The 25176-nt window shown below is 49.3% G+C and overlaps 3 protein-coding genes across 14 annotated transcripts; 2 read left to right on the top strand and 1 right to left on the bottom strand.

Moving 5' to 3' along the window:
• Positions 1-486: 486 nt before the first annotated feature.
• On the top strand, positions 487-5920 carry STING1 (stimulator of interferon response cGAMP interactor 1). Of its 6 annotated transcripts, none has more exons than XM_032476859.1 (8): positions 487-623; positions 1388-1468; positions 1969-2195; positions 2326-2509; positions 2738-2846; positions 3715-3953; positions 4688-4874; positions 5424-5920. In XM_032476859.1, exons 3-8 carry the CDS (start codon positions 1969-1971, stop codon positions 5612-5614), a joined length of 1137 nt encoding a protein of 378 aa, XP_032332750.1. In that variant the 5' UTR covers positions 487-623; positions 1388-1468; the 3' UTR covers positions 5615-5920. The 6 variants fall into 6 exon arrangements, with proteins under 6 accessions (XP_032332750.1, XP_014408590.1, XP_014408595.1 ...); XM_014553104.2 differs by having other exon boundaries at positions 1388-1526; XM_014553109.2 differs by lacking the exon at positions 487-623 and adding an exon at positions 994-1044 and having other exon boundaries at positions 1388-1526.
• Positions 5921-8390: 2470 nt separating this feature from the next.
• SMIM33 (small integral membrane protein 33) lies at positions 8391-10702 on the bottom strand. The gene is made up of 2 exons (XM_032476864.1): positions 10394-10702; positions 8391-8988 (listed from the first exon to the last, which is right to left on the bottom strand). The coding sequence occupies exons 1-2, from the start codon at positions 10400-10402 to the stop codon at positions 8599-8601; spliced, it is 399 nt and encodes a 132-aa protein (XP_032332755.1). The 5' UTR covers positions 10403-10702; the 3' UTR covers positions 8391-8598.
• Positions 10703-17127: 6425 nt separating this feature from the next.
• Positions 17128-25176, top strand: ECSCR (endothelial cell surface expressed chemotaxis and apoptosis regulator). Of its 7 annotated transcripts, XM_014553122.2 has the most exons (11): positions 17162-17425; positions 20787-20822; positions 21048-21098; positions 21260-21319; positions 21752-21886; positions 22276-22323; positions 22945-23055; positions 23453-23551; positions 23771-23807; positions 24563-24659; positions 24830-25176. In XM_014553122.2, the coding sequence occupies exons 1-11, from the start codon at positions 17365-17367 to the stop codon at positions 24836-24838; spliced, it is 744 nt and encodes a 247-aa protein (XP_014408608.2). In that variant the 5' UTR covers positions 17162-17364; the 3' UTR covers positions 24839-25176. The 7 variants fall into 7 exon arrangements, with proteins under 7 accessions (XP_032332753.1, XP_014408618.2, XP_014408619.2 ...); XM_014553132.2 differs by lacking the exon at positions 21048-21098 and having other exon boundaries at positions 17130-17425; XM_014553138.2 differs by lacking the exon at positions 21752-21886 and having other exon boundaries at positions 17151-17425.

The raw sequence follows: 25176 nt of genomic DNA, 5'->3' as shown, positions 1-25176 counted from the left end.
GGCAGGACACTGGAGGCTGGAGGCTGCTTGGCACAGCGGGACCTTGGGGCAGGTGTGGGGCTGCCCACTCCAGGAGGACTCTACTCAGCCCTTTTCTTTGGCAACCTTGACTTTCTTTGGTTTTGAGGCAGCTGAGCCCTTGCCACCAGAGGGGGCCCCTTGGTGCGCCAGTATTAGGGGAGAGAAAGTACAGGGAATTCCCTTTATTTTTAGTGAATTATTTTTAAAAATGAGAGCGTTTTCAGGAAGCCTCCTTGCTTCTGAGAGGCCAGTGGCATCCACGAACGTGGTGTGTCTCCTTGTGTCTGGTTGTGACATGGGGAAGGGTTTAGACAAGGACTCTCTGGCCCAGACACAAATGGATGCATGCTGCTCTGTGGCTGCCACCCCAGTCCCACTCCCAGGCCTGCCCTCTCCTCGTATCCAATCATCTTACCAGTCTGCCAGGGAGCGGCCAGAGACACTCCCTACCCCACCCCAGGGAAAAATGCAGGCATGAAACTTGATCCTGGCACCGCAGCCCACCCCTTTCCAGGAAATCAAGCCACAGAACTAGCTGGGCTTTGGAGCAACCCACCTGGCTTCATGTCCCCATGCCTTCATTCACTAGCCATGGGACTGGGGTAAGTTAATTCACCTCACTGAGCCTCAGATTATCCATCTGTACAATGAGGATAGTATTGGACCTACCTAGATTAAGTGAAACAATATATGTAATACTTGGCATAACGTCTGGAGCATGGTAAGCACATTATTATTATCATCATTATCCACACAACTGCCTTTTTTGCTGGAAGCACCACATTCTCTCAGAGAAGTAACAAGCGTTGCCACTTCCTGTGGAGAACTAGAAACCCCGCTCTTCTGCAGGCCTTCTGCTCGCACAAAGCTTTTTACTCAAAGGCTGTTGTTACAGGAAATAACTGTTCATTTTCCCCGCCTCCGGCCTGATATTGCAGTCTTCAGAAAAAGGAGATCTGCATCTGGAAATCAGAATAAACCAATCAGGCGGGGCAGCACGGTGCAGTGTGCGTGCTTAGCTGGGTGCGTGAAATCCCACGTGGGTGTTAGAGTGTGTTTGGTTGTGGGGGCGTGAGGAGAAGCTGATGTTCAGGGTTGTGGCTGCAGGGGGTGTGAGGGAGTTTCTGAAACCCTTGGTTTGGAGGGTAGCAGTGGGCAACAGAAAGGGGGCCTTCTCAAGCTGTCTCCCTCACCCCCAGACATGGGCGGGGCTCACCAGGGCCTTGGTAGGAGGGTTCTTCCTCCCTCCCTGAGGGGCAGGAAATAACCTCCTCCCCAGCTAGCACTCTGAACTGTGGTCTGGTGAGATTCCAGGGCTAGAGGGTTGTGGAGAAAGCGTCAATTGTTTTTAAACTTTCATTTTTAGGCTGCACCCTGAGAGGCCATTGTGCTGGGCCTTCTCTCCCTGTCGTCTTCTAGAAACAACCTGTGGTCTGGGATACAGAAGGTAAGATCAGGAGCTGCCCAGCCAGAGCTCCAAGGCTGAGGTCCCTGCGGACAGAGAGGTAGGTGCCCTGCCCCCACCCTCTGCACTGTGGTTTTCAGCTTTGCTGACTAAGGTCCTTCTTGGGGTGGATTGTGGGGAGATGGAAGCCCCGGGCCCCAAGGGTCCCCTGGTGGGTAGTACCTCACAGAACACTTTCAGGTCTGGGTCTGGGATAGTCTTCGTCTTCTTTCTTCACCACATTTGCTGTCTCACTGGGGTTGGGTGAGGTGTGTATGTGGGGCACCTTCATTTCTTTCTCCATCAGTTCTGTTTTCAACAATTCTCTGCTGGGTGTGAGTTCTGGGATGATGTATGCCCAGTCTGTCCACTAGAGGTGTCTCCAAGTCCAGGCTCTGGGTATGGCTGGGCACTAGGGAAACACAGAGCTAGGGGAAGTACCTCAGTCCTGGAACGGTATGAGAGTGAGGAGAGCACAACAGTGGATTTCTTGGTACCCACAGATGCTCCACTCCAGCCTGCATCCATCCATCCCACAGCCCAGGGGTCACAGAGCCCAGAAGGCAGCCTTAGTCCTGCTAGGTGCCTGCCTGGTGGTACTATGGGGACTGGGGGAGCTGCCAGACTACACTCTCCAGTGGCTGGTGTTCCACCTGGCCTCCCAGCAGATGGGACTGTTGTTCAAGGGGGTCTGCAGTCTGGCCGAGGAGCTATACCACGTCCACTCCAGGTGACTCCCAGCATTACCCATGGCGATTAGGCACCCAACATGTCTCACTCCCTCAACCCTCAGCCTTGCCCCTCCTTGAATCTCTGTGGCTAAGGAGGGCTGGGATCCTGGCCTTGGCTGTCAACTGCAGGTACCAGGGCAGTTCGTGGAAGGCTGTGCGGGCCTGCCTGGGCTGCCCCATCCGCTGCGGGGCCCTGCTGCTGCTGTCCTGCTATTTCTACTTCTCCCTCCCAAACACAACTGGCCTGCCCTTCACTTGGATGTTTGCCCTCCTGGGCATCTCACAGGCACTAAACATCCTTCTGGGCCTCCAGGTATGACACAGTGGGAGGTGGAGGGTCCTCAAGGGGAGGGCGTGGCTAGTGTGATCTGGTCTTAGCTCAGTACTGGAAGTGGGACTAGTTTAGAGGTGGGGCCTATGATGTTCTGGGGTCAGCAGTGGCAGAAAAGGAAGCCAGCTGGCAGCAAGTTGGGAAATCTTAGAGGAGGCGGGCTCTGGTTGTCCTTCCTGGAGGCCCCCAGCCCCACCCCGCTATCTTCAGGGCCTGGCCCCGGCTGAGGTCTCTGCGCTCTGTGAAACAAGGAACTTCAACGTGGCCCATGGGCTGGCCTGGTCATACTATATTGGATACCTGCGACTGATCCTGCCAGGTGGGCCATCCTCTCTGCCCCCATTTCCAGATCTGCAAGACAGACAGTAAAACATACAACCTCTTTCCAAAACTCGCTGTATTTTTGAAAGCATTTTCATGTCTAACAAATCAGTTGATTCCCAAAGCAATCCTGTAGGCGTGAAGGTTATTATGATACCTGGTTTATAGAAAGAAATTTTGGGCTTAGATCCATTAAGTAACTTGTCCAAAGTCACCCATGAATTCTTTTAAATATTCATGCTTTGTACCCTTCATGTGCATTTTCTCTTTTAATTCACACACTGTGAGGAAGGGATAATCATCAAGCCTGTTTTAGAGATAAGAAAATCACTGTTCTGAGAGATAAAGTGACTTGTCCAAAGTCACACAGTTTAATGAGAGGAGACAGGATTTGAACTCAGGTCTGTCTAGAGCGTGGACCCTTGACTACCCCACTGGGAGCCCATGGGTCATGTCTCATTCCCCTGACTTGCCAGCCAAGGCTGTTTCTCCCATATCTTATTGCCGCCTCCCATTGATCCCAGGGCTTCCACTAGAGGCCTAGATCAGTGTACCTGGGGTTGCTGGGAATGTCACCTCCTAGGGCTTTGCCTCCTCTCAGAGCCCTGAAGGCTGTGGTAGGAAGGCGTGGGGCTGACAGAAGTCTGGACAAAGGACAAGTGATGGGAGGAAGTGAGGGGGGTAGGTGGAGAGGTGGGAGGGTTACCAGACATTCTGCCCCTCCTGGCCTCCTGGCAACGCGAGTGAATTGGCCCCTTGGTTGTCTTGCACCCACACATTGAGGGAACCGATGACCTGGGCCTCTGTCCTGGACTGGGTGGAAGACAGGGTTAGTGGGAATGACTTCTTGGGCCTTTCCACCCCAGGGCTCCAGGCCCGGATCCAGACTTACAACCGGTTCCACAACAACGTGATCCGGGGCCCAGGGAGCCACCGGCTGCACATCCTCCTCCCGTTGGACTGTGGGGTGCCTGATGACCTAAGTGTGGCTGACCCCAACATTCGCTTCCTGAACGAGCTGCCTCAGCAAAGTGCTGACCGTGCCGGCATCAAGGGTCGGGTTTACACCAACAGCATCTATGAGCTTCTGGAGAACGGGCAGCAGGTGAGCATGCAGGCAAGTGGGTACTGCTGGGAGGAATCAGGCCCAGAGACCAGAATTCTGGGCCCTGGCCAAGCACTGGTAAAAATTCACTGCCCTTCTCTGAGCCTCAGTTTCTCCAGTTGGTCCCAGGGCTGGGCAAGATTGAGCTCTGATGATAATGATAATTAACGCTTATTGAGTACTTACTGTGTTCTCGGTGCTTCATCTGACCCCCTCATTGAATCCTCAGTACCACCCTGCTGGGTAGGGACTGTTATGATCCCGACTTTACAGAAGAGAAAACTGAAACTCAGAGAACCAGCAAGAAAGTGGACTATTTCAACCTGAGTATACCATGTTCTTGACAGTAAAGCTGCCCTAGATGAAGGCTATGAGGATTCTGACATCCATGTGGATGTCTGAAGGATTTCACATGGGTTGGGGGGAACTCAGCCAGGGTTGAACTCCAGAGTCCAGTCCCCAGACTTGACTTCCAGCTGGTGGAGTTGACAGCCTAGCTCAGTGGGCCTTGCCCTGGGAATCTTAGGAGGATCTTGGAAGGGTAAATTGAACACAGCCCTGGCCCTAATTTCAGGAGTTGGGTGTCAGAGACAAAGGCCAACTAGAAAGCACAGACCTCCATCAGGTGGCCACCTCCCAGGACTCCATCTCTACAGACTGAGCAGTGGCACTGGGGTACAGAGCCTATCTGCCTGGTCCCTGGTTGAGTCTGGTCTTCCTCTTACCTCCTCCAGGCAGGCATCTGTATCCTGGAGTATGCCACCCCCTTGCAGACCCTGTTTGCCATGTCACAGCATGGCCAAGCTGGCTTTAGCCGGGAGGATCGTCTTGAGCAGGCCAAACTTTTCTGCCGGACGCTGGAAGACATCCTGGCAGATGCCCCCGCGTCTCAGAACAACTGCCGCCTCATTGTCTACCAGGGTGAGGGGTTGATAGGCTGGAGAAGAGTCAGGGGTCGCAGGGGTCTCCCAGGGGGTCAGAAAGAGATATGGCAGAACCATGCCCTGGGCCTTCCCAAGTGGTCCAGGCATTCAAGCCCTGCCTCTTCTCCCTCTGGGAGAGGGGATACTTGATTGCTTTCTAAGATCTTTGGCTATGTGTCCTGGGTGGAGGGTGGAGGGTGAAGAGGTGGGCTCTAGGGGCCCTCACTTTATCTAGGGATCCCAGAAGAAGCAGAAGAGCCACAGGCCAGGAGCCAACTTCCTTGCTGTGTGACCTCAGGCAGGTCCCTGCCCCTGTCTGAGCATCACCTCTAAAAGCAAGAGGGTGGAATTCTCTTATCTCTAAAATCACTTCTAGGCTCTAGGTTTTCATGAAACTCTAGCCCTAATGGCTGGGGGTGGGGAGAAGGTGCAGGGAGGTGGAGGAGAGGGAGGGCTGGAGGATGCCTAGCAAGTTGTCTGGGTGTGTCAGAGGGAGAATGTGTAAGGTTCTCACCCCCCTCGCTTACCTCCCCCATGCTTATTCCAGAACCGGCAGAGGGAAGCAGCTTCTCCCTGTCACAGGAGATTATCCAGCACCTTCGTCAGGAGGAAAGGGAGGTTACTGTGGGAAGCGCTGGGACCTCAGTGGTGCCCAATTTTTCCAGGCTGTCCCAAGAGCCTGAGCTCCTTATCAGTGGCATGGAACAGCCTCTCCCGCTCCGCACAGATGTCTTCTGAAGCCCAGGGTTACCTTGCCTGAGCCCCCAGCCATTCCCAAGACTCTGGTTTAGGGGATTTCTTCAGCAGCTGGAGGCCCAGCAGAGCCATTTCCTCCCACAGGGGGCCTCTCAGAGAAGGTCCCTGGACTTGGCATCTCAAGAAGAATCCTGTGACCTTGGGCAAATTGTTTAACCTCTCTGGGCCTCAATGTCCTCATCTATGAAATGCCTCACCTACCTCACAGGGGTGTTGTGAGGGCTACAGCTATCTGGAAGTTTTCTGTAGGCTCTAAATGCCCAGTAAACAAAAGGGATGTTCCAGGTGTCTTCCATTTGACCCTCAGACCTACTCTCCACTTCTCCCTGCCTCCCTATGGCATCAACAGGCTCCCTGGTCCTCTGGCTTCTGATCATGTTCAATCAGTGGGGAGCCCTAGTGGGGGGAGGGAAGGAGAAGAGGAGGGTAAGGGTATTTATGCCCCCAGCTCCCTCCCTGCTGGTATCAAGGTCACTGTGAGCTCTGCATCTCTAGACCTAAAGTTACAGCTCGAGAACCATTTCAGTAGCCCTGTTTATCTCCAGGTCTCATTAAGTGCCTCCTCCCCATGCCTCTTCAGGCCCGGCAGTGGTACTGGCCCCTGTCTGATACTCATCCTGGAGCACTTGCTCTCCCTAGTGGTTTCCTTACACCTGCCCTTTCTAAGTGGTCCCTTTTTAAACACTCCTCAGATTACTTACAGAAGTATGCCATCTTTTTCTGGTCAGACTCTGACTGAAACAAGCAATTGGCCTTTATTATCTGCAATGTCCAAATCTGCTTGCACAGACACACTTCCTTATACCCCTCCTCATCCTAGTACAGGGTGGTGGGGTGGGGCTAGCAATTCATTATAGATGGAGTCAACCAGTGGACAGGGCATAGAGTTGGGCAGCAACCCTCACTCCACTGCCCTTTTAGTGACCTTGTCTCCAGTGGGAGGCTTGGGAGACTGGGGGGGCGGGCTGAGCCAGCACACAAATGCCATGAGGGGTACACAGTTATGTCCTGGACAAGGGGCTGCTCAAAGAAGCAGGCCACTAAATAAATGATCCCGGATGAGAGTCCCTGGATAAGCAGAGGATGAGAGTTTGTGTGAGGTGATGGGATACACCCTGGGGACCTTGGATAACACAGCCAGCCACCTGCCATATACCTTATGCCATCACTGTCAGAACTGGGCCACTGCAACAACACTGTGGTGGCAAAATTGCCCCCATCTGGGAGGCCAGACGGCCCATTTCTGCCAGTTCCATTAATTCCACCCAGGGCTTATTTCCTCCCTCCAACTTTTGTTTTTGTCACAAATGCTCAGTATGAATTTCTGAGTGCATTACTGTGGAGAAAGACTCCACACCCGGACACACATTTGCCAGAAGGAACCCACTGCCCCCAAGGATGACAGAGACATGGGGTCCTCTCCCCCACTATGCCAGCAATTCTGCCCCTAAGGCCTGAGGATCCTCCAACATCACACCCAGAAACCAGCCCAGAATCAAGGGTCTCCCCAACATGACCATTCCCCATCCTTCCAGCACCCAAATTGGTACCCAGACTGTGAGGTCTGACAGCCCCAGGTTCAAATTCTGACTACACCATTTAGTACCTGTGTCCTCCTGGGTGTCTTGATATCCCCGATCATAAAATAGAGATAGCAGTGGCTCCTCCTCCCAAGATTGTTATGAGGAGTGAATGGTATAGTATCTGTTTGTCCAGGATGAGCCTGGAGCCCAGCATATAGCAGGCCCATAAGAAGGAGCAGCTATTAGCATTATAGCTTCCTCTTACCAGTCCCAAAGGAGGCAAGCCAGTCCTCTGCACACATTACAATCCTCATCTCTGTTCCTCTCCATCTTCTGTTATTTCCCAGCCTCCTTGACTGTGCCGAGGTCTCACCGAGGGCAATCCCCACGGTTGACTTGTTGCCCTCAGGTGTTCCCCAGTGTAAAGCACCCAGAAGTCCCCCCATAAATGTCTGTCTGTATGTTCTTGGCTTCACATAAGTGAGGTTCAAAGATGTCAGGGAAATGGGTACTTTTCCAGAGAGTCACTGGGAGGCTCGGCTCTGCCTTCCTGGCCTCCTGCACCTTCCCAACCTTCATGCCCCTCCCTTTGCAGGTCCTCTCTCCAATCCTTCCTTTCTCAAGACAGGCCCCATGGAGCTCCTTTTCCTTTTCTGTTTTCCCACCAGCTAGAAGGTTCTGGATCTGGGAAGTGCCCTGGGGTAAATTCTAGGCTGGTTTCAGCAGACTGATGCACATGGAAAATGGGAGGTAATGAGAGCCCCTCAATTACCCCCATCCCATCCTGGGAAGGCAATACAGAGTCTTGCCCCAAGATAGTGGGGACCATTCAAAAACAATTTGGAGAGATATAATTAGTGCTTGAGGCTTTTAAGAGCTTTGGAAATAATTGGCAAAGCCTGAGCCCTGGAAGCCAATGGGATGTCCCCCAGTTGATGAAGGGCAACAGATTTTCCTTCCTTTCCTGAGTCCCAGAGAAGGCAGACCCCTGGGTTCTTTGCCTTGGCTCTCCATGGTGCTCTACTGGGAGCCTCTAACATCCCTACATAGGGGCAGGGTGGGTAGTGGAATCTTCCAAGCTGGACTCACTTTTACACCAAAAACGGGAGGAGGTTAGGGGTGGAGGAGGGAGTAGGAACTCAGAGAAAGAGGTTCGGGGGTCTGGTGATTCCTAAAGAGGAGGAATTAGCTTTGTAAGGGTAGCCTTGGGCGCTGGGAATGCCCAGAACAGCATGTTTCTGGTCAGGGCCTCAAGCCTCTTTTATTTCTCCTGTCCACATCAGGGCTTTCTCTATAAATATTCTGTTGAAAGCGAAGCTCCAGCTGGGTCTGTGTGCGCCCTTCTGAAGCTCCGATGCCTAGGTCCCAATTTGCTCTTGCCCTAATTCTCTGTCCAGTTTCTCATTCTGAGCCAGGTCAGGCCAACTTTCCAAAGTCTCCCTCCTAAAGAAACGTGACTTCATCGATGCTGAATCTAGGCCCATCTGGCACAGGGCAGGAGCCGGAGACAGGAGGTCCCTCTTGGGTGCCTTCGTGACTGTCCTGGGAGCCCAGCACTCGCCAGTGGGTGAGGTAGATGCCGCCTTCTGGCTTTGGGGATGGGGGCTCCGTGGGGAGAGTGGCATGGCCCTTGTGTAGCATTGGTCCAAAGTGGACTGCCACGATGATGCAGACTGCCAACAGGACAAAGACGGCGACAATGACGGTGAGCAGGGGCAGCCCGACTCCCTGCGGTGGTTCCCAAGCCCCCTCCAGCACCGCCGGAAGCTGCCTATGGGGCTCCTGCCCCACTGAGCTGTTCACAGCCGGAGAAAGCCAGGGATGGTGGCCAGCCTGGGAGAGAAGCGACAGAGGGAGAGGGTGACATGGGCATGTGCACACAAAGACCAAAATAGAGACAGACAGACACGCAAAGGGAACCAAGAGAGAGACAGAGAGCCTCAGGGAGAGAGAGAAAGAGGAACAAAGACCAAGAAGTAGAGAGAGAGTAAAGATACACACAGAGAGAATAGAGAGACAGAGAAATACAGAGGTAAACACACATACCAATAGAGAGAATAAAAGAAAAAGACAGAGGGGTACAGAGAGAAAGAGAAAGATACAAAGAGAAAGGGAGAGAAAAACAGACAGAAGAGAAGACAGATATAGAGGGACAAAGACAGAGGAAACAAACAGAAAGGGAGACAAAGTCATTCAGAAAAGGACAAAGAGGGGCTTCATTACAGTCTGGCATATAAAGTTTGCCCTTCCCACAAGTCCCCTCCCACTGCTCTCTCTTCCCAGGTCTCCAGCAAAATTCTTAAATAGATCCTACGCCCTGAGTTAAGAATGTTAGCACACTATGGGTGCTGTCCCACATCCTGGCCAGGGTGCAGTGAGTAGTTGTTCCTTAAAGTCCTGGAAAAGGGAGTCTGTGTTCTGCATCTTAGGTTCCCACTACTCTTTACACACATGGTAGGAGGAGTGGTGGTACTCTGAGGGGAGGAAGAGAGGAAGAGGAGGCATGAACCCCAGAGGCTTGGGGGTAAGGCAAGAGCTATGCTTCACCCCATAACCTCTCCCTCAGGATAAGGTTCAGGGTCCTGGAGGGGAGGGAGTGCCAGTGTGGATTCCTGGCTCCATCCAGGAAGGACTGAGGAGAGATGCCAGCCTCTACCACTTTCAGGGTCCCAGCGTTCTTCTGTCAAAAGCTGAGGGTCATGATCCCTGCTTCTGTCCATCTCTACCCTGCTAAGTATCAAGTAGGGGCTGGGGGGATGGCCATTAAGGCAGCAAACCTCCAAACTATAAGCCCCAGAGCTGGCGAGATTGTCACAGGCTTAAGAAACTATCTCCTTAGTCTTCCCTTTCCCAGCTGGCCTTGAGGAGCATAACTTTGGGGTGGAGCCCCTCCCCTACCCCCGAGCCCTCAGCCTGGCTATCCCATGGGTAGGCAACTGGGGTCCAGGAAAGGCTGGCCAGGTCAAACTCACTCCCTTTAATTCCCGAGTCACACTGTCCACCCCATCTCATCCCCAACACCTGTCCCTTGGCACGTGGAAAGCCTAATATCCATCTCCCCACCCCTGCTTGAAAGTCTGAGGCTCCCTGGGGCCCAGGCCACAGAGCTCCCAGGGCAGGGGGTGGGGAAGCAGCTCCGGATGTATAGGGGAAAAGGGAAGCATAGGCTGGTGAAAGGCTTGGGGCCTCTGTGGGGTGTCACACCAGCCTGGCAGGAGAGGGTGAGCCGAGAGTCTACCTGGTGCATTGTCCAGCCTGGCAGCAGGGTCCCTGGGGACTGGCGGCCAGCAGGCAAAGGAGAGCCTACCACCCCAGCTCGGTCCCTACCCGGAGCTGCCACGTCTATGGGGTTTACAGGGCACACACCCTCTGCACACACACCCTCACTGCTCTCCCCTGTGCTTTCACTTCCGTGAACATCTGGACTACCCTGGGCCCAGCCCTTAACTCTGATAGTGCTTTAATCTGACTCCTCGGCGCCTCCTTTCACACGCCCTGCCAGCCTGTCCCTCCTCCACCAGATCCCAGACACGTGGCCAGGGCCCTCCCCCAACCCTCCCCCTACCAGAACTTGCCGGCTCTCCATCCCAACTGATTTCCTGAAGTTATGCTTCAATTTTTTTAAATGCAGTTTCTCAAACACACTGAAAAGTGTAGACTATAATATACTAAATCCCTCTGGCCCAACCACCAGCTCTGTTCATCTCAATAATTTGTCACATTTACTTCAAAAACAGAACTGAAACATTACAAATAAAACAAAACCCCCACTCTGTGACCTCTCCTTTCCTTCTCACCTTAGGGATAACCATCGTGTTGAATTTTATGTTTATCATTCCTATGCAAGGCATTCTTTTCTCTCTGGGTTTTTCCTCCTTTGGTTTTTTACAAATATAATTCTGTTATGTCTCTGTATTTGTGTGCAACTTCATTTGAGAATGTGTGCTTTAATGTATACAAGTCACAAAAAGTGCCCACCAGTCCCTCCTCTCTCTAGAGACAGATTATAATGGCTAATTTTTGGTCCCAACTAACTCCATGGGACCAGCCACCCCTGATTCTGTCCCTTGCTGTGCATGCACCACCCTCTATTCCAGTCTGTAGGCCAGGAGACCCCTCCCAGGAACTCCCCTTACCCAGTGATTTGATCCAAGGAGGCAAGATATAGACCCCTGATTCCTTGTCTCTCAGCCAAGCTGCTACTCACTCTGACATTTAGGGACCCCACTCAGACTTCCAAGCTTCCTTAAGCCCCTGGTCACTGGGTGGCTGATCTGACCTGCAGGGTGAGTGAGACCAGTGGCTGGCTGGCCTTGAAGCCAGCTAGGAGGCTGTCCTTCTCCCAATGTAATCAAAGGCTCTGGTCATTCTCTACCTCCCACCTTGGTCCACTGAGACCTCAGCCAGAGGGAGTCTGGATTCTGCCACAGTCAGAGCTTCAGTCACTGCTGCTTGCCTCCTGCCTCCACAAGACATGTGTCCTATTGCTGTCACAGGCACCACCACTGGGGTTCCAGTCCCTGGGTCCAAAAGCCCAATTTCTGATCCTTCTGATTGCTAATTCTTCCCTTTTCTTCCCTCATGAATCCTGCATCTATGTCCTAAAGGACTTCTGAAAGGATAAGGGGTGGAAACTTCTGGGACCAGACTGTTGTCCCAGCCTTTTCCCATTTTTCCATCTTCACCTTCACTGTCACGAGGTGCCCTTCCCCCATTCCCACCATCTGACCCTTAGCCATCTTTTAACAGCTTAGTTCAAGCATCACCTCCTCCAGGAATATATTCCTCAGCCCACTGTACTGAAGTAGCTTGCTTTCTTTTCCTTAAAGCCTATAGCAGTAGTGTTTACCACACTCCTGACGTTTGTCATGCTTTGTCTAATGTTACAAGTGTGGGGGCTCATTTTTCTTCCTAGCCTATGAACCCCATCAAGGAATACATTTTTGTGTTCCAGAGTATCACAGTGCCTGGTACTATGCAGCAGGTGGGGACAAACATTGGCTGAATAGAACTGGAACCTAAGAATCTCCCACCCCAGTTCTGTCCTTAGATCTGCAAACTTGTAAGCAAGTATCCTTCACCTGTGGTGAGGGCATTTCTGAACCATGATGAGTGTTCACTGACTCCTTCTGTCTTTTTTGGCTTTTTGTTGTCATGGAGCCTCTTAGATGGGTTCAAGGGACTAAAATCAGCAAATATCTTCTCTTATTTCACAGAGAAGAAAACCCCTGGCTTTTGAGGTTTTTATACGGGAACCAAACATGAAAAGAATCTGGGGTCCTCCCTACCATTACGCCTCCAGGCTGAAGGCCCCAACTCAGTTCTCTACTCTGGGGTTACTTCTCTTTTCCAGCTGTCCAGGAGAGGTGGAAGTGGCCCTGTTGGTCTAAAGAAGGCAAGGAGTGCCCTTCTTCGGATGTTCTGTCCCCACTGAAGGAAGCTAAAGTTAGGAGCCTGCAGAGGGAGCTGAAGGAGAGAGTTTGTGTGGACATTCTGCACAGGCTAGTGGGAGGTTGCCACATTAGGGAAGGTCTGATAGCTGGTGACTTTTGGGGCTCATCTTAAGCTCTGGCTCACTGGAGGTAAGCCAAGAGCAAGGGCTACCCATCTCAACCAGACCCTGCTTCCAGTCTTCTTATGAAAAGCTGTAGGTTTGTAAGGGGTGAAGTATTTCTTTGTTGGGTACTGAGAATGTTCTAAAGTTGATTATGGTGATGGTTACACAAGTCTGAATATACTAAAAGTCACTGAATTGTACACTTTACATAGGCAAATTGTATAGTATGTGTTTTAGTGTATTTGAGCTATACCAAAATACCATAAACTGAGTGGTTTATAAACAACAGAGATTTATTTTTCACAGTTCTGGAGATTGGGAAGTCCAAGACAAGCAGATGTGGTGTCTGGCAAGAGCCTACTTCTTGTTCACAGATGGTGCTTTCTCACTATCCTCACATGGTGAAAGGGGCAAGCTGGGGGGGTCTCTGGGGTCTCTTTTATAAAACGGCACTAACCCAATCATGAAGGCTCTATCCTTGTGACCCAATTCTCTCCCAAAGGCCCTATCTCCTAGTATCATTAACTTGGGAGTTAGGATTTCAACATACTATTATTTTTTTTGAAGTATAGTTGACTTACAATGTCATGTTAGTTTATAGTGTACAGCATAGTGATTCAGCTATACATATATATATTCTTTTTCATACTCTTTTCCATTATGGTTTATTACAGGATACTAAATATAGTTCCCTGTGCTATACAGTAGGCCCTTGTTGTTCATCTGTTTTATAGATAGTAGTGTGTATCTGCTAATCCCAAACTCCTAATTATCCTTCCCCTACCCCCTTCCCCTTCAGTAACCACAGTTTGTTTTCTGTTTGTAGTCTTCAATACATGAATTTTGAGGGAACACAAACCTTTAGCCTAGAGCAATATGTGAATTATATCTCAATAAAACTGTTAAAAAAACAATGAAAAAGTACACACCTGTTAGAATGGCGCAAACAACAATAACAACATCACTGTGATAGGTCTGTAGCTGCTCATGACAGTATCAGTTATAAAAGGAAACACGAGAGTAGCCTAAATGTTCAAAAACAGGGAGATGATTAAATTGATCACAGACAGTAAATACATTGCTGTTAAAAAACGATCACTGTGAAGACTGAGACCCAGCAGAAAATGCTTATGATTTGAAAATAAGGGGAAATTCTCCTCTTCCTTTCCCTTACTTCTGGCATAATTCAGTCCTAAAGGTGAGGCAGAAGAAGGTTGGCAATGTGCCTATGGAGTAGGGGCACAGTGGCCCAGAGCAGGATGTCAGGGCCCACAAGGGGTGAGGAAGGCATCAATATGGTGGGGGAAGGGCCCATCGTGGAAGGTCTGAGCCTGAGTGTGGGGTGGAAGACATAAGTGAAGTGAAGGTGGTGGCAGACACAGGAGCTTGACTACAAAAAGAGTGATCCAGTAGGGATAATGGAAGCCAGATTTCAGAGAAGGGCCTTGGAGAAGCTACCTCCTAGTAGCAATGAGCACATGCACTACCTGGATCTTGTTTCTAAATACCATTTACCACTAAAAGGAACTAGAGCTCCTTGGAAAAATAGCTTCCAGGGCCAGGGCAGATAAAACACAAGATGAACTTGGAACACCTCATCATCCCAGAAAGTAAGGAAGTGCTCAAAGAATGATAGAGACATGTTGAAAGGATACAGAAGTCAGCTTGAAAGGGCTCCTGGTGACCAAAAAAGGGACAATTTGAGCATCAAAATAATAAATGATGATTTTAATGTGTAATATTCACACAGTTTCAAAGTATCTCCCCACAAAATACTTATTAATTACAAAGGGGAAAAGACTAGCTCTAAAATGGAGAAAGCTGGCTATAATCATGAATGGTGGCCTCCAAAAAGATATGTCCATATTTTAATCCCCAGAACCTGTGAATGTTAGCTTACTTGGAAAAAAAGGTCTTTGCAGGTATAACTAAACTAAGGATCTTAGGATGAGGATGTCATCCTGGATTATCCCAATGGGCACTAGATTCAATGACAAGTGTCCTTGGAAGAGACACACAGAGGAGAAGGCAATTTGAAGGCAGAGACAGATTTGAAGTGATGCAGCTACAAATCAAAGAATGCTAAGGAATGCCCAACAACCACCAGAAGATGGAGGAGGCAAGGAATGGTTTCTATCCTAGAGGGAGTATGGCTTTGCTAAACCTTGACTTTGACTTCTGGTCTCCAGAACTGTGAGAGAATGAATTGCTGTTGTTTTAAGTCACTATCAACAGTAATTTGTTATGCAGCCACAGGAAACTAATATACTGGTAGGCAACACTTTAAGGAAGTGATCAAGTGAATACCTCGGTAATAGAACAAATCAAAATTATACACTATGTATCTGGAGGGGACTCTAATTCAAAAAGGCACATGCACCCCAATGTTCATAGCAGCACTATTTACAATAGCCAAGACATGAAAATAACCTAAATGTCCATTGACAGATGACTGGATAAAGAAGTTGTGGTATATTTATACAATGGAATACTACACAGTCATAAAAAGAATAAAATAATGCCATTTGCAGCAACATGGATGGACCTGGAGATCATCATTCCAAGTGAAGTAAGCCAGAAAGAGAAAAAAAATTCCATATATTATCACTTATATGTAGAATCTAAAAAAATTGACACAAATGAACTTACTTACAAAACAGAAACAGACTCATAGACGTAGAAGACAAACTTCTGGTTACCAGCGGGGGAAGAGGATGGGAAGGGATAAATTGGAAGTTGGAGATTTACAGATACTAACTAACAAATATAAAATAGATAAACAACAAGTTTCTACTGTATCGCACAGGGAACTATATTCAATATCTTGCAGTAACCTATATTGGAAAAGAATATGAAAAGGAATATATGTATGTATATGCATAACTGAAACATTATGCTGTACACCAGAAGTTGACACAACATTGTAAAGTGACTGTATTTCAATAAAAAATAAATTAATTTAAAAAATGTTTAATGGAAAAAAAATTGTGTACCAGTTGATTGGATGCAAAGAGAGGGACACAACACTGCTTCTGTGACATTCCCACCAAAGATGCATGAGCTAAATCTAATCACAAGGAAACATCAGACAAATACAAATGAGGGACACTGTACAAAATAACTGGACAGTAACCTTTAAAAGTGTTAAGGTCAAGAAAGTATAGGGAAGACTAAGAGACTATTCCAGATTGAAGGAGACTAAAGAGACACAATGAGTAATTCTGGACTTGACCCTTTTGCTGTAATGTACATCATTGGGGCAACTGTCAAAATTTGGGTGGGATCTGAGAATTATATGGTATTAATATAACAGTATCAATTTCCTAATGTTTATGACTACATTGTGATTATGTAGGAGACTGTCCTTGTTTGTAGGAAATACACTAAAATATTTGGGGGTGATGGGGCATTCTGTTGGCAATTTACTCTCAAACGGCTCAGGGAAAAAAGTTCTATGTACTTGTAAATTTTCTGTAGATTTGTGATTGCTTCAAAATAAAATCTTTATTTTAAAAATAAAAAGTAAGGGAGAAAAGGACACCAATCATATAAATGATTGCATATAAATATGCATATTGTCACTGGAAGGCATAGATTGGAAGGAAATCCACAACAATGACAACAATTATATTAAAAAGACTGTGTATAACATTTCTCTGCTCTTAAATCTTTTGAGTTTAGTTCAACAGATAGGTGCTGAGGACCTGTTACATGTCAGGCATTGTGCCAGGTGTAGGGATAATGAAGAAAGGTGATAATGTTGACCTGTGTCTGCGGGAGAGAGTATCGTGGGATAGTGCTGGCAGAATGCTAAGGTCAGGGTGCTGCTGCAGCACAGGGAACCCCTGACCCAGTGGTAAGGGGAGGGCTGAGGGAGGGATGCTTAGAATGTGGTCCTGTTGAGGGGAGGGTATAGCTCAAGTGGTAGAGTTCATGCTTAGCTTGCATAAGGTCAATCCCCAGTACCTCCTCTATAAAAATAAAATAAAATAAAACAAAATAAAATAAAATAATAATAATATAATAATAATAAACCTAATTACCTCCCCCCTGGAGGGGAGAAGAATGTGGTCCTCTTGTTTTTCTATTCAGAAGAACAATAATATTTGTAAGGCCTCCCTGAAAGATATTGGGAAGTCCCATCTACATTGGGAGCTCTGAGAAGGGCGAGGCATGTGGAGAATTCAGTCTACAGAGCATGGGCATGGGCGGCTGTGGGCTGAGCTTTAGGGCTTAATCATGCGCTGAAACAGGACCTACAAGAAGGGGGAGGGATTGCAGTTACACTCCTCGAAAGCCTCCAGTTGGCCTGTGGAGGAACCAATGGACCCCACAGACAGGAAGAGAGGGGGCATGGGTCCAGGTCGCCATCACTGGCCTTTGTACACAGCCCTGGAGGAGACCACAGTGGCCCTAGCGCAGGCCATGAGGAGCCTGGGCACAGTCACTGCTGTTTTTACATCTTCAACTGGGCTGCTGGGCTGAGTACGTCCCCTGGAGCCAGTCCCAATCTGTTTCCTTCCATTCTTTGACAGGAAGCTCCTGGAGAGCCAGCCCCCACCCCCCACCCCGCCCCAGCACTCCCTTTCTCTTCTCCACTATGGACAGAGCCTCCACACAGCGGCTGCCTGCCTGCCACAGACCCAGCTGACATGGGGAGTGTCGGAGAAACGCAGCTGTGCTGGGCCATCCTGGGCTTCCTCCTGCTCCAAGGTAAGAGCCACCGGCCACCACCCTTCAGCAGTTCCTCTCCCGCAGCTGGCAGTCCTGGGCACCTGTCCCTCCGTCAGGACATCCACCGCACAGGCTTTCCATCCAGGGCTGTGCTGCCCAGAGGGAAATTCCAGAGCCTTCTCTTGAAGGGGATCAGTTGGCTTGAGAATCAGTCCTTCCCAGGCAGGAGTAAAATACAGATATGGTTAAACACTTTTGTGGGAAAACTTCGGGGTGAACTAGAGCCCCCACAGAGGCAGATCTCCTGAAATGTGGGAAGTGACTGTCTTGGTATATTGAGGCTAGAAAGCTCCTTCTAGGATGTCCTAGCACAAAACTGTCTGTACCTTGGGCTTTCCATGTCATCTTTGTCTTCTCTTGTATGAGGAGTAAAAACCTGGGATTTCCAAATATTGACTTTAAGCTCAAATCACAGCAAGGGGGACTCAGGTTAAATACAAAGAGCCATTTGCCAAAGAAGATGTACACATTTTATCTAGGGGGCTAGATGAAATGACCCCCCAGAGTAGAAGACTTGGGAACAACACCTCTCAGATAGGGCTCTACTAGCTGACGAGTTGTGAAGTAGCTCATAGGAGTCCTCTAATTAGGGAGAAGTTGCTGGGAGCCATGAGAAATCCAGGAGACTGTGACTCACAGGGCAGTAACTTCCCTTAGGTCATCCATCCCCACCCCCACCTCACCCTCCACAGGTCTTCTGTGGAGGATTATGAGCATGTGCTCAAAGCAGCAGAAGAGAGTTTAAGAGTGCTTGGATGGGGAGAGAAGATGGCCTTTTCTTGGTAGTGGGTGAGAGGGCCTGAGTACCTGAACGCTCTGTCTCCTGGAGAGGTCAGACATCTCTCTAAAAGCCCAAGTACTGGGGGTAAAACTCTGATCCCTATTGCTAAACCACCCCCCACCTCCTCAGGATAGAGTCACACATGTGATCTGGGACTGGGGGACTAGGCTGTTGTAGAAACTACAGAAATGGCAGAGATTTAGAAGCTGAGACTCATGAGGGGGCATTTTTACAAACCTAGGCTTCTCCCAGCCTCCCTACCCGCTGTCCTGTCTCAGGGCAAGCGCCAGGGCTAAGAATGCCCTGAGTGACTCTACCTGAGCCATAGTCACCCTTGAGTGCCTAACCTCTCATCTCAAGATCTCAGAGCATTCACTTTCATTTTGGTGGACTGAGGAATCCTTTTGAGGACATCCAGGCCCACAGAGGGACTTGACTGTGGAGACATGGAGTCAGGGCAGACTTGAAACTGAGAATTTGAGAGAAGGGGGCAGAAATAAAAATGTCCAGGATTTCTTAAGCATGAACGGTCAGGCACTGTGCTTTATATGCATTTTCTCATCTTCATAGACACTTATGAGGTACTAAAATCACTTGCATTTTAAAGAAGAGAAAACTGAGGCCCAGGTCAGATAGTAAGTGACAGAGTCAGGACCTGAGCTCAAGACTGTCAGACTCCAAAATCCATGATTTTAACGACTAAACTAAGCAGATGAGGAAAACAGTATGGTGGTGGTGAAGAGGGGGAAGAGAGAGGCTGGAAGGGAATAAAGAGGTAGGGATTAAGGAGGAGAGACAGGAAAGTAAGAAATCACTGTGGCCAGTGTTCTTCCACTGTATGCATGCTCAGTGGTCAGAGGCACCCTGGCCTGTAGAAACAGGTGCTCCCTAAGTCTCTCCTCTACTCACAGAGGAATCTACTCTTGACAAAACGTTCCAGTAGTGGGAGGGGAGACAGGAGACAAAGAGAGAGTAGGCTACTGACATGGAGCTTGTGACTTTGGAACTCCTTCAGAGATACTAGTTTTGCTTCTAGAAAAATGCAGGAAGACAGTGAATTGTGCCCTCCCACTAAAATCTAAAGTCATAACATTATAGAGCTTAGATAGTACCTTAGATATGCTTGATCAATAACTGACAGACCTTTTTTAGGAAATGCCTCAGATTGAGAGTGTTCATCTTCAGCTGAGAAGAGTTCTCTCTAGGCTAGGGCACCTAAAAGTTTTAACTCCCCTCTTAACGCTCCCACCCAAGGACGGAATGGGGCTATGAGTGATGGTGACCTGGAAAAACGCGACTCAGGTTCTGAGCAAGCTTGGGCTTGGAAACAATTAATTGCACACTATCCAAACGATAGCCCTATGGTGGAAGGCAGTGGCTAAAGAAAACAAACAGACCAGCAGGCTGCCCCAGGCTGGGTGGGCCCCTGGCCCTCAGCTGCCTCTGTTCACCCAGGCGCTGGGCTCCCAGGCTTGGTGCTTCCCTGATGATGAGGCGCTGGGAGCAGGAGGGCCAGGCCAGAGCCTGCAGTCCCAGCCTGAGCAGAGGACGGGAACCCAGCGGGGCGGCTCCACTTCCCCACGTTGTTTTCCTTTCACATTGTTCACAGGTTTCAAGAATGATTTCATTGTGGAAAATGAGCAAACACAACCTGACCTTTCAGGTCCCACACATGTAGGGGACACAAGCACACACGCACATCTGCCTAGGGATCTGCCTAGGGGCCTATAGGCATACGCAAGTGCAGACTCGAAAGCTAATGAGGTTTGCAACTGAGGCCTCCTGGTAATTGACTGCTCCCCTGGTTTGGCTAACAATGACCATTTTTCTTTTTCTTTTTCTTTTTTTAAAATTAATTAATTTATCATTTATTTATATTTTTATTTTTATTATTGAGGTATAGTCAGTTTACAATGTTGTGTTAACAAAGACCACTTCTGAAGTAGCCTCATCTATTAGAGTAAATTGGTTGCTTATTCTAGAGATTTCCTGCCTCAGAACTTGCTTCCTGTGTGGGCCATTCCTTTCAGCTGGAGGAGGGCAGATAGCCCAGATACCAACCCCAATCCTGAACCCCATTTTATTCACCACATCTTTCCATCCCTTCCCCTTAGGGCAGGAGCAGGATAACAGTATTCACAGGGGAAAAGAGATGGCTCGATGGTAGTGCAGCAAGAACGCTAGCCTGTAGACCTGGAGTCCTGGGTCCTTGTCGAAACGTGGCAGGTCACTGGCCCTCTGTCCTTGGAAATATCACTACTTTGAAATAACCTTCCCCCTACCTTGTGTCAGGTTGTTATAAAAGCCACATGGGACTGAAGAGACAGGAAAGGACTCTGTGACACTGAGCCATGACGTGGTAGTGATTGTGCCATTGAGTCACAGTCTCAAAGGAAGCCAGCACTGTGAGCTGGAGTCACATCCTTTAGTCCTCTACCAAGTGTGTCCACCTTCCAGCATGGGAGGCTGGGAAAGCCAAAAGGCCTGGGTTCTTCTCTGGGGGATGTGCTGGGCAGAAAGCTCACCAAGCTAATCTACACATTTTGCTTTCTCTTTCAGGCCACAACTCCCTGCCCACGACAACTAGCCCTCAGGGTAAGACCAAAAACACACAGGACCTACTCTAGCCTTTAGGAAGAGTGGAAAGAGCTCTAGGTCAGTTTTGTACTAGTCTCTAACATGCCTTGAATAGGGAGAGAGATGGATGGTTGGGGGTTGGGGTGGGGTAGGGAGAAAGACTAGAAAACACCAGCTATAGAGAAGACAGGGAGACGGAGCAATAGGAGCAGCGGACCCTCAGTCTCAGATGATCTGTTTCAGGAAACCTCAACAGTCAAAATCTAACCCTAGAGCCAACTTCCCCTAAGGCAGGTGAGTGTGTGTGGTTGCTGAGGAGCCAAGCCCTGTCCCTTGCCCAGTTCCCTCCCCAGCCCTTTAGATCTGCTTGGAGCCCAAGGGTTCTCCAGTGGCTGAGGGAGAGTGGTGTCACCAAACCTTCCCCACCTTCAGCTCCCCTCCACCTCTACTTGCAGGAGACAGTCCTTCCACAAAGCCCAACAGTTCAAGCCCTCTGCCCAGCGCCAGCACCCCAGGTACTCTGTCGCTCAGACTGCAAATGCCATCCAGGGAGGGGCCAATGAGGAGGCAGACACAGTTTCTGCACTAAAAGAGAATAGACTCGTGGGGGACCAGACAAGTAAATAGGATGTCACATTGACAGTTACAGAGCAGGGTGAGAGGGACCATGATGAACATAAGCAGAAGGTGCTGTGGGAGCCCAGGTAATGTCAGCTACCTCAGACTTAGGGGCCAGACACCCCAGAGTGAGCGGTCCCTGAAGCTGAGGCTCAAAAAATAAGTCAACCAGATGAAGACTGTGGGGTGGAGGGTGTTACGGTACATTCTAGGTAGAGGGCACTGCCAAAGTAAAGGCCAGAGAAACCGAAGGCAGATTTGGGACTAAAGAGCCCTCCCTGTGCACATGCTGGCTGAGGCCCTAAGCAGGCCATGCGTACTTCCTCCAGAGAAGTCCTCACAGGTCCCCACGACTGTGTTAGCCGGTAAACCCGTGACTCTGAGTTCCAGCACCATGGCTGGTCACTACCCATCCTTGCTGGGCCTGACTTGGTCCCAGCCACAGAAGCACACATCAGGACTTGGTGAGTACCTGGAGCTGGGGGTGAAAACACTGGGTCATAGCTGCCTGGGTTCCATCTTTCCTCCTTCAAGAGGCCCAGGTCCTGCCCCACATGAGCGTCAGAATCCACACCAGTGGCACCCTGGTTTGGGAGAGAATGAAAGTGGTTTTGGGTGGGTGGGTAGAGACAGGAACTGGTCACGATGAAGGTAAAAGAAGCCTGGACTCAGGACTGATAAAAGTTTGGAGGGGTAAGGTTGGGTAGAACCAAAATGATGGAAAGGGAGGCAAAAAAAGGTTAAGAAAGGGCTACACGATTCTCAGGGCAGGTTGGCCTTCACCCAGCAGCATGGGAGAAATCTGGGAGGGGGTGGACACCCTCCATCTGAGCCCTGCTGTTGCATGGTGCAGGCACGGGTGTTCTAAGCGGCGACAGCAGCAGAGGCAGCACAAGCGGAGGTATGTCCCGTCTTTGCTCACAATGAAGAGTCCCCTGACCCTTTCTCTCATCCTACCCTTGGCTCTGGGATTTTTTTTTTTTCACAATTCCAGACTTATTTGGGATGAGGTGAGGATAAGGAATTGGAATAGCAATCAGGCCCACACTACAATGAGATGGGCGATCACACCTCAGTTTTATGAGGGTCAGAAACTTGTGCCCATTAACTGGCAGCTGGCTTGTTAGATCAGTGCCTGGGCACAAACATCCGGTGCCCTTCTTTCCTCCCACATCAACCTTTGGCAAAACACACATGGCTCTCCCTTGCCTGGTCTGGCTCCCTATCTCTGCAGTGTAAATTCCTTTCCTCTGGGCCCCACAGGCGTGGTGGGAAATGCATAATGAGGGAAGCATCCTGAACTTTCTAGAGTTCTCTGGAACTGGGAACATGAGCAACCAACAATGCTAGTCACGTGATTCTACATCAACCAGTCCTGACCTCCATCCACATGGGATCTGGTTGGAGGAAGTCTTTGTAGGACATCAGTTCTCACTGCAGTCCTTTACCTGGGAGAAGTGGGAGGGGACATGTGGGCTGTGTCAGGTCTTTCACTGACTCAACCATCCCTACTCTACTTTAGACACTTTTCACAATGTTACTCCCAAATCATCTACCATGAGTTTGAGGACAGGCGACTCGACCATCCTGCCCAGCCCCACGTCAGAGACAGTGCTCACTGTGGCTGCATTTGGTGAGGAGGAGGAGGAGGTGGGCGTGGCAGGGGACCCCACCCTTGAACTGACTTGGACTCTGGGTCCGGAAACACAAGTTCAAATCTCATCCATTTGTTCCAGGAGGGTTTGGTTGATGAAGATGCTGGTAGAAAGAAATCTCCACTGGGCCTCCATTCAGCTCTTCTGAGCTCTACTAGGTCTTGTGTTCTTAAGGGAGGATGGCTCAGGGCTCAGGAGCCCACTCTGGCCAGGGAATGCTGGATGAAAGCTCAATCATTCAGCAGAAAACGGCAATTCACTTTGCTCCCAGAGCCTGTCTACACAGCACTTAGCTGGGAAAAGAGAATTGGACTCCTGTTTCCCCATTTTGCCCTTCCTCTGCCTCTCCTTCACCCCATTCTTTTCCCTGTTCAGGTGTCATCAGCTTCATTGTCATCCTGGTGGTTGTGGTGATCGTCCTGGTCAGTGTGGTCAGTCTAAGGTTTAAGTGTCAGAAGAACAAGGAGTCTGAAGGTACATGCCCTGATCCTCATGGCCCCCCTTTGCCTCTCTTTGCTGGAGGATGCAGGGCTAGATTCTGAGACTGATACCCAGCCCGGAGTTGAGGGAAGGAATGGCACATAAGCACCACTAGATGAAGAGGGAGGGTCCACTTGTGTGGGCTTTGAGGGGCACATTGGGACTCTGAGTTACAGCCTGTGACCTCCAATCTGTGCCTTTGCATTTTTACAGATCCCCAGAAACCTGGAAGTTCAGGGCTCTCTGAAAGGTAAGAGTGTCAGAAGTGTAAGGGAAGAATCACCCATCTGATCTCTTAATTCCCCACTCCAAGAGTAGGACCCACACTTCCTGCCTTCTCCACACACACACCCACACCCATACAGAATCCTGACAGCCTCACCGAGGCCAGGACTAGAGGTAGGCAGGACGGGAGGACAGGGCAGACCTAAAAAGAAATGGCTGGGTGATGGGAGAGGGACTGGAACACTTTCCCCAAGGCCAAGTCTCTATAACCCTTTTGTGAAGAATGTAGGAAGTCAGATTCTAATCTACTCCTTAAATAAGAAGATACTCATTTAAGGAATCACTTATTGAACACCTTGTATGTGCCGAGCACTATGGTAGATATTTTGTAATAATATCTCAGATGCTTAGAGCAATTCTTCAAGGCAGGTATTACTGTATTTTACACATAAAAAAAAAAGAGTAAGACTCAAGAGATCTTGGTCAAGATCACACGGTAGTAGGTAGGAAAACTAAGATTTGAACACAAGTCTAAGGTTTATTTGTTTAATTATAGAGGAGGTACTAGCGATTGAACCCAGGACCTCATGCATGCTAAGCATGCACTCTACCACTTGAGCTATACCCTCATCCAAAGCACATTCTCATTTCATTTAGTCCACCACCAAAATAGAGGTTTATAGAAACAAAGATCGAAGTTTCAACACCCTCAATAGTCTCTTGACCCCCATTGCCCTACCACTTCTCCTCTCTATAACTCATGTTCCCTTTCTACGCCAGCTGCTCCACAGCCAACGGAGAGAAAGACAGCATCACCCTCATCTCCATGAAGAATATCAACATGAATAACAGCAAAGGATGTGCCTCAGCAGAGAAGGTGTATTTTTCCTGATGCCTTCCTCTCGTTCCCCTCCTCTTCCTCCTCCCTTCAGGCTCAAGTTCCTTAACCAAAAAGGAGATACTTTCAGACTCAGGCTCTTCTCTCCTCTTCCCTACCCCACCACTCCCAATAACTTCATCCTTCCTCATTATGTATTTATTTTGCAGGTTCTTTAAAAGCAATCATGGGTCCCCATGAATCTGAGGATGATGCAGCTGCCCTGTGACCTTAAGGAGGAAAGCGATGGGATCGGTAGAGGCCATGAACCAAATAGAAATTATTTTATTGTTTCACATCTACCCCCAGATCTAAAGGACACTAGCATTCCTCCAGATCTGGGAGCAAGCAGCCAGTATGAGAGACTCTTTCCCATACGGACAATCACCCTAGAAGCACAGCCTGCCCCTACCACCTTCTCAGAGTCACAGGAAGGAGTCTTTAGAGCCAGAGCAAGGAAAATGACAAAGTGAATTGGTCCCTTCTACTTTGCATTAAAATTATTTTCTGGCCTGCA

The sequence above is a fragment of the Camelus ferus genome, chromosome 3 (genome assembly GCF_009834535.1).
Source record: "Camelus ferus isolate YT-003-E chromosome 3, BCGSAC_Cfer_1.0, whole genome shotgun sequence".
Taxonomy (NCBI): Eukaryota; Metazoa; Chordata; class Mammalia; order Artiodactyla; family Camelidae; genus Camelus; species Camelus ferus.
The sequence above is the reverse complement of the archived record's forward strand: the minus strand, read 5'-3'. Positions and strand labels throughout refer to the sequence as shown.

Coding starts and splice junctions, on each gene's coding strand:
- STING1 (XM_032476858.1), top strand. CDS start 1,924: ATGAGAGTGAGGAGAGCACAACAGTGGATTTCTTGGTACCCACAGATG. Junction 2,510..2,737: donor ACATCCTTCTGGGCCTCCAG/GTATGACACAGT, acceptor CGCTATCTTCAG/GGCCTGGCCCCGGCTGAGGT. Junction 2,847..3,714: donor CCTGCGACTGATCCTGCCAG/GTGGGCCATCCT, acceptor TTTCCACCCCAG/GGCTCCAGGCCCGGATCCAG.
- ECSCR (XM_014553122.2), top strand. CDS start 17,365: ATGGGGAGTGTCGGAGAAACGCAGCTGTGCTGGGCCATCCTGGGCTTC. Junction 21,887..22,275: donor GAAGCACACATCAGGACTTG/GTGAGTACCTGG, acceptor TGCATGGTGCAG/GCACGGGTGTTCTAAGCGGC. Junction 23,056..23,452: donor GCTCACTGTGGCTGCATTTG/GTGAGGAGGAGG, acceptor TTCCCTGTTCAG/GTGTCATCAGCTTCATTGTC.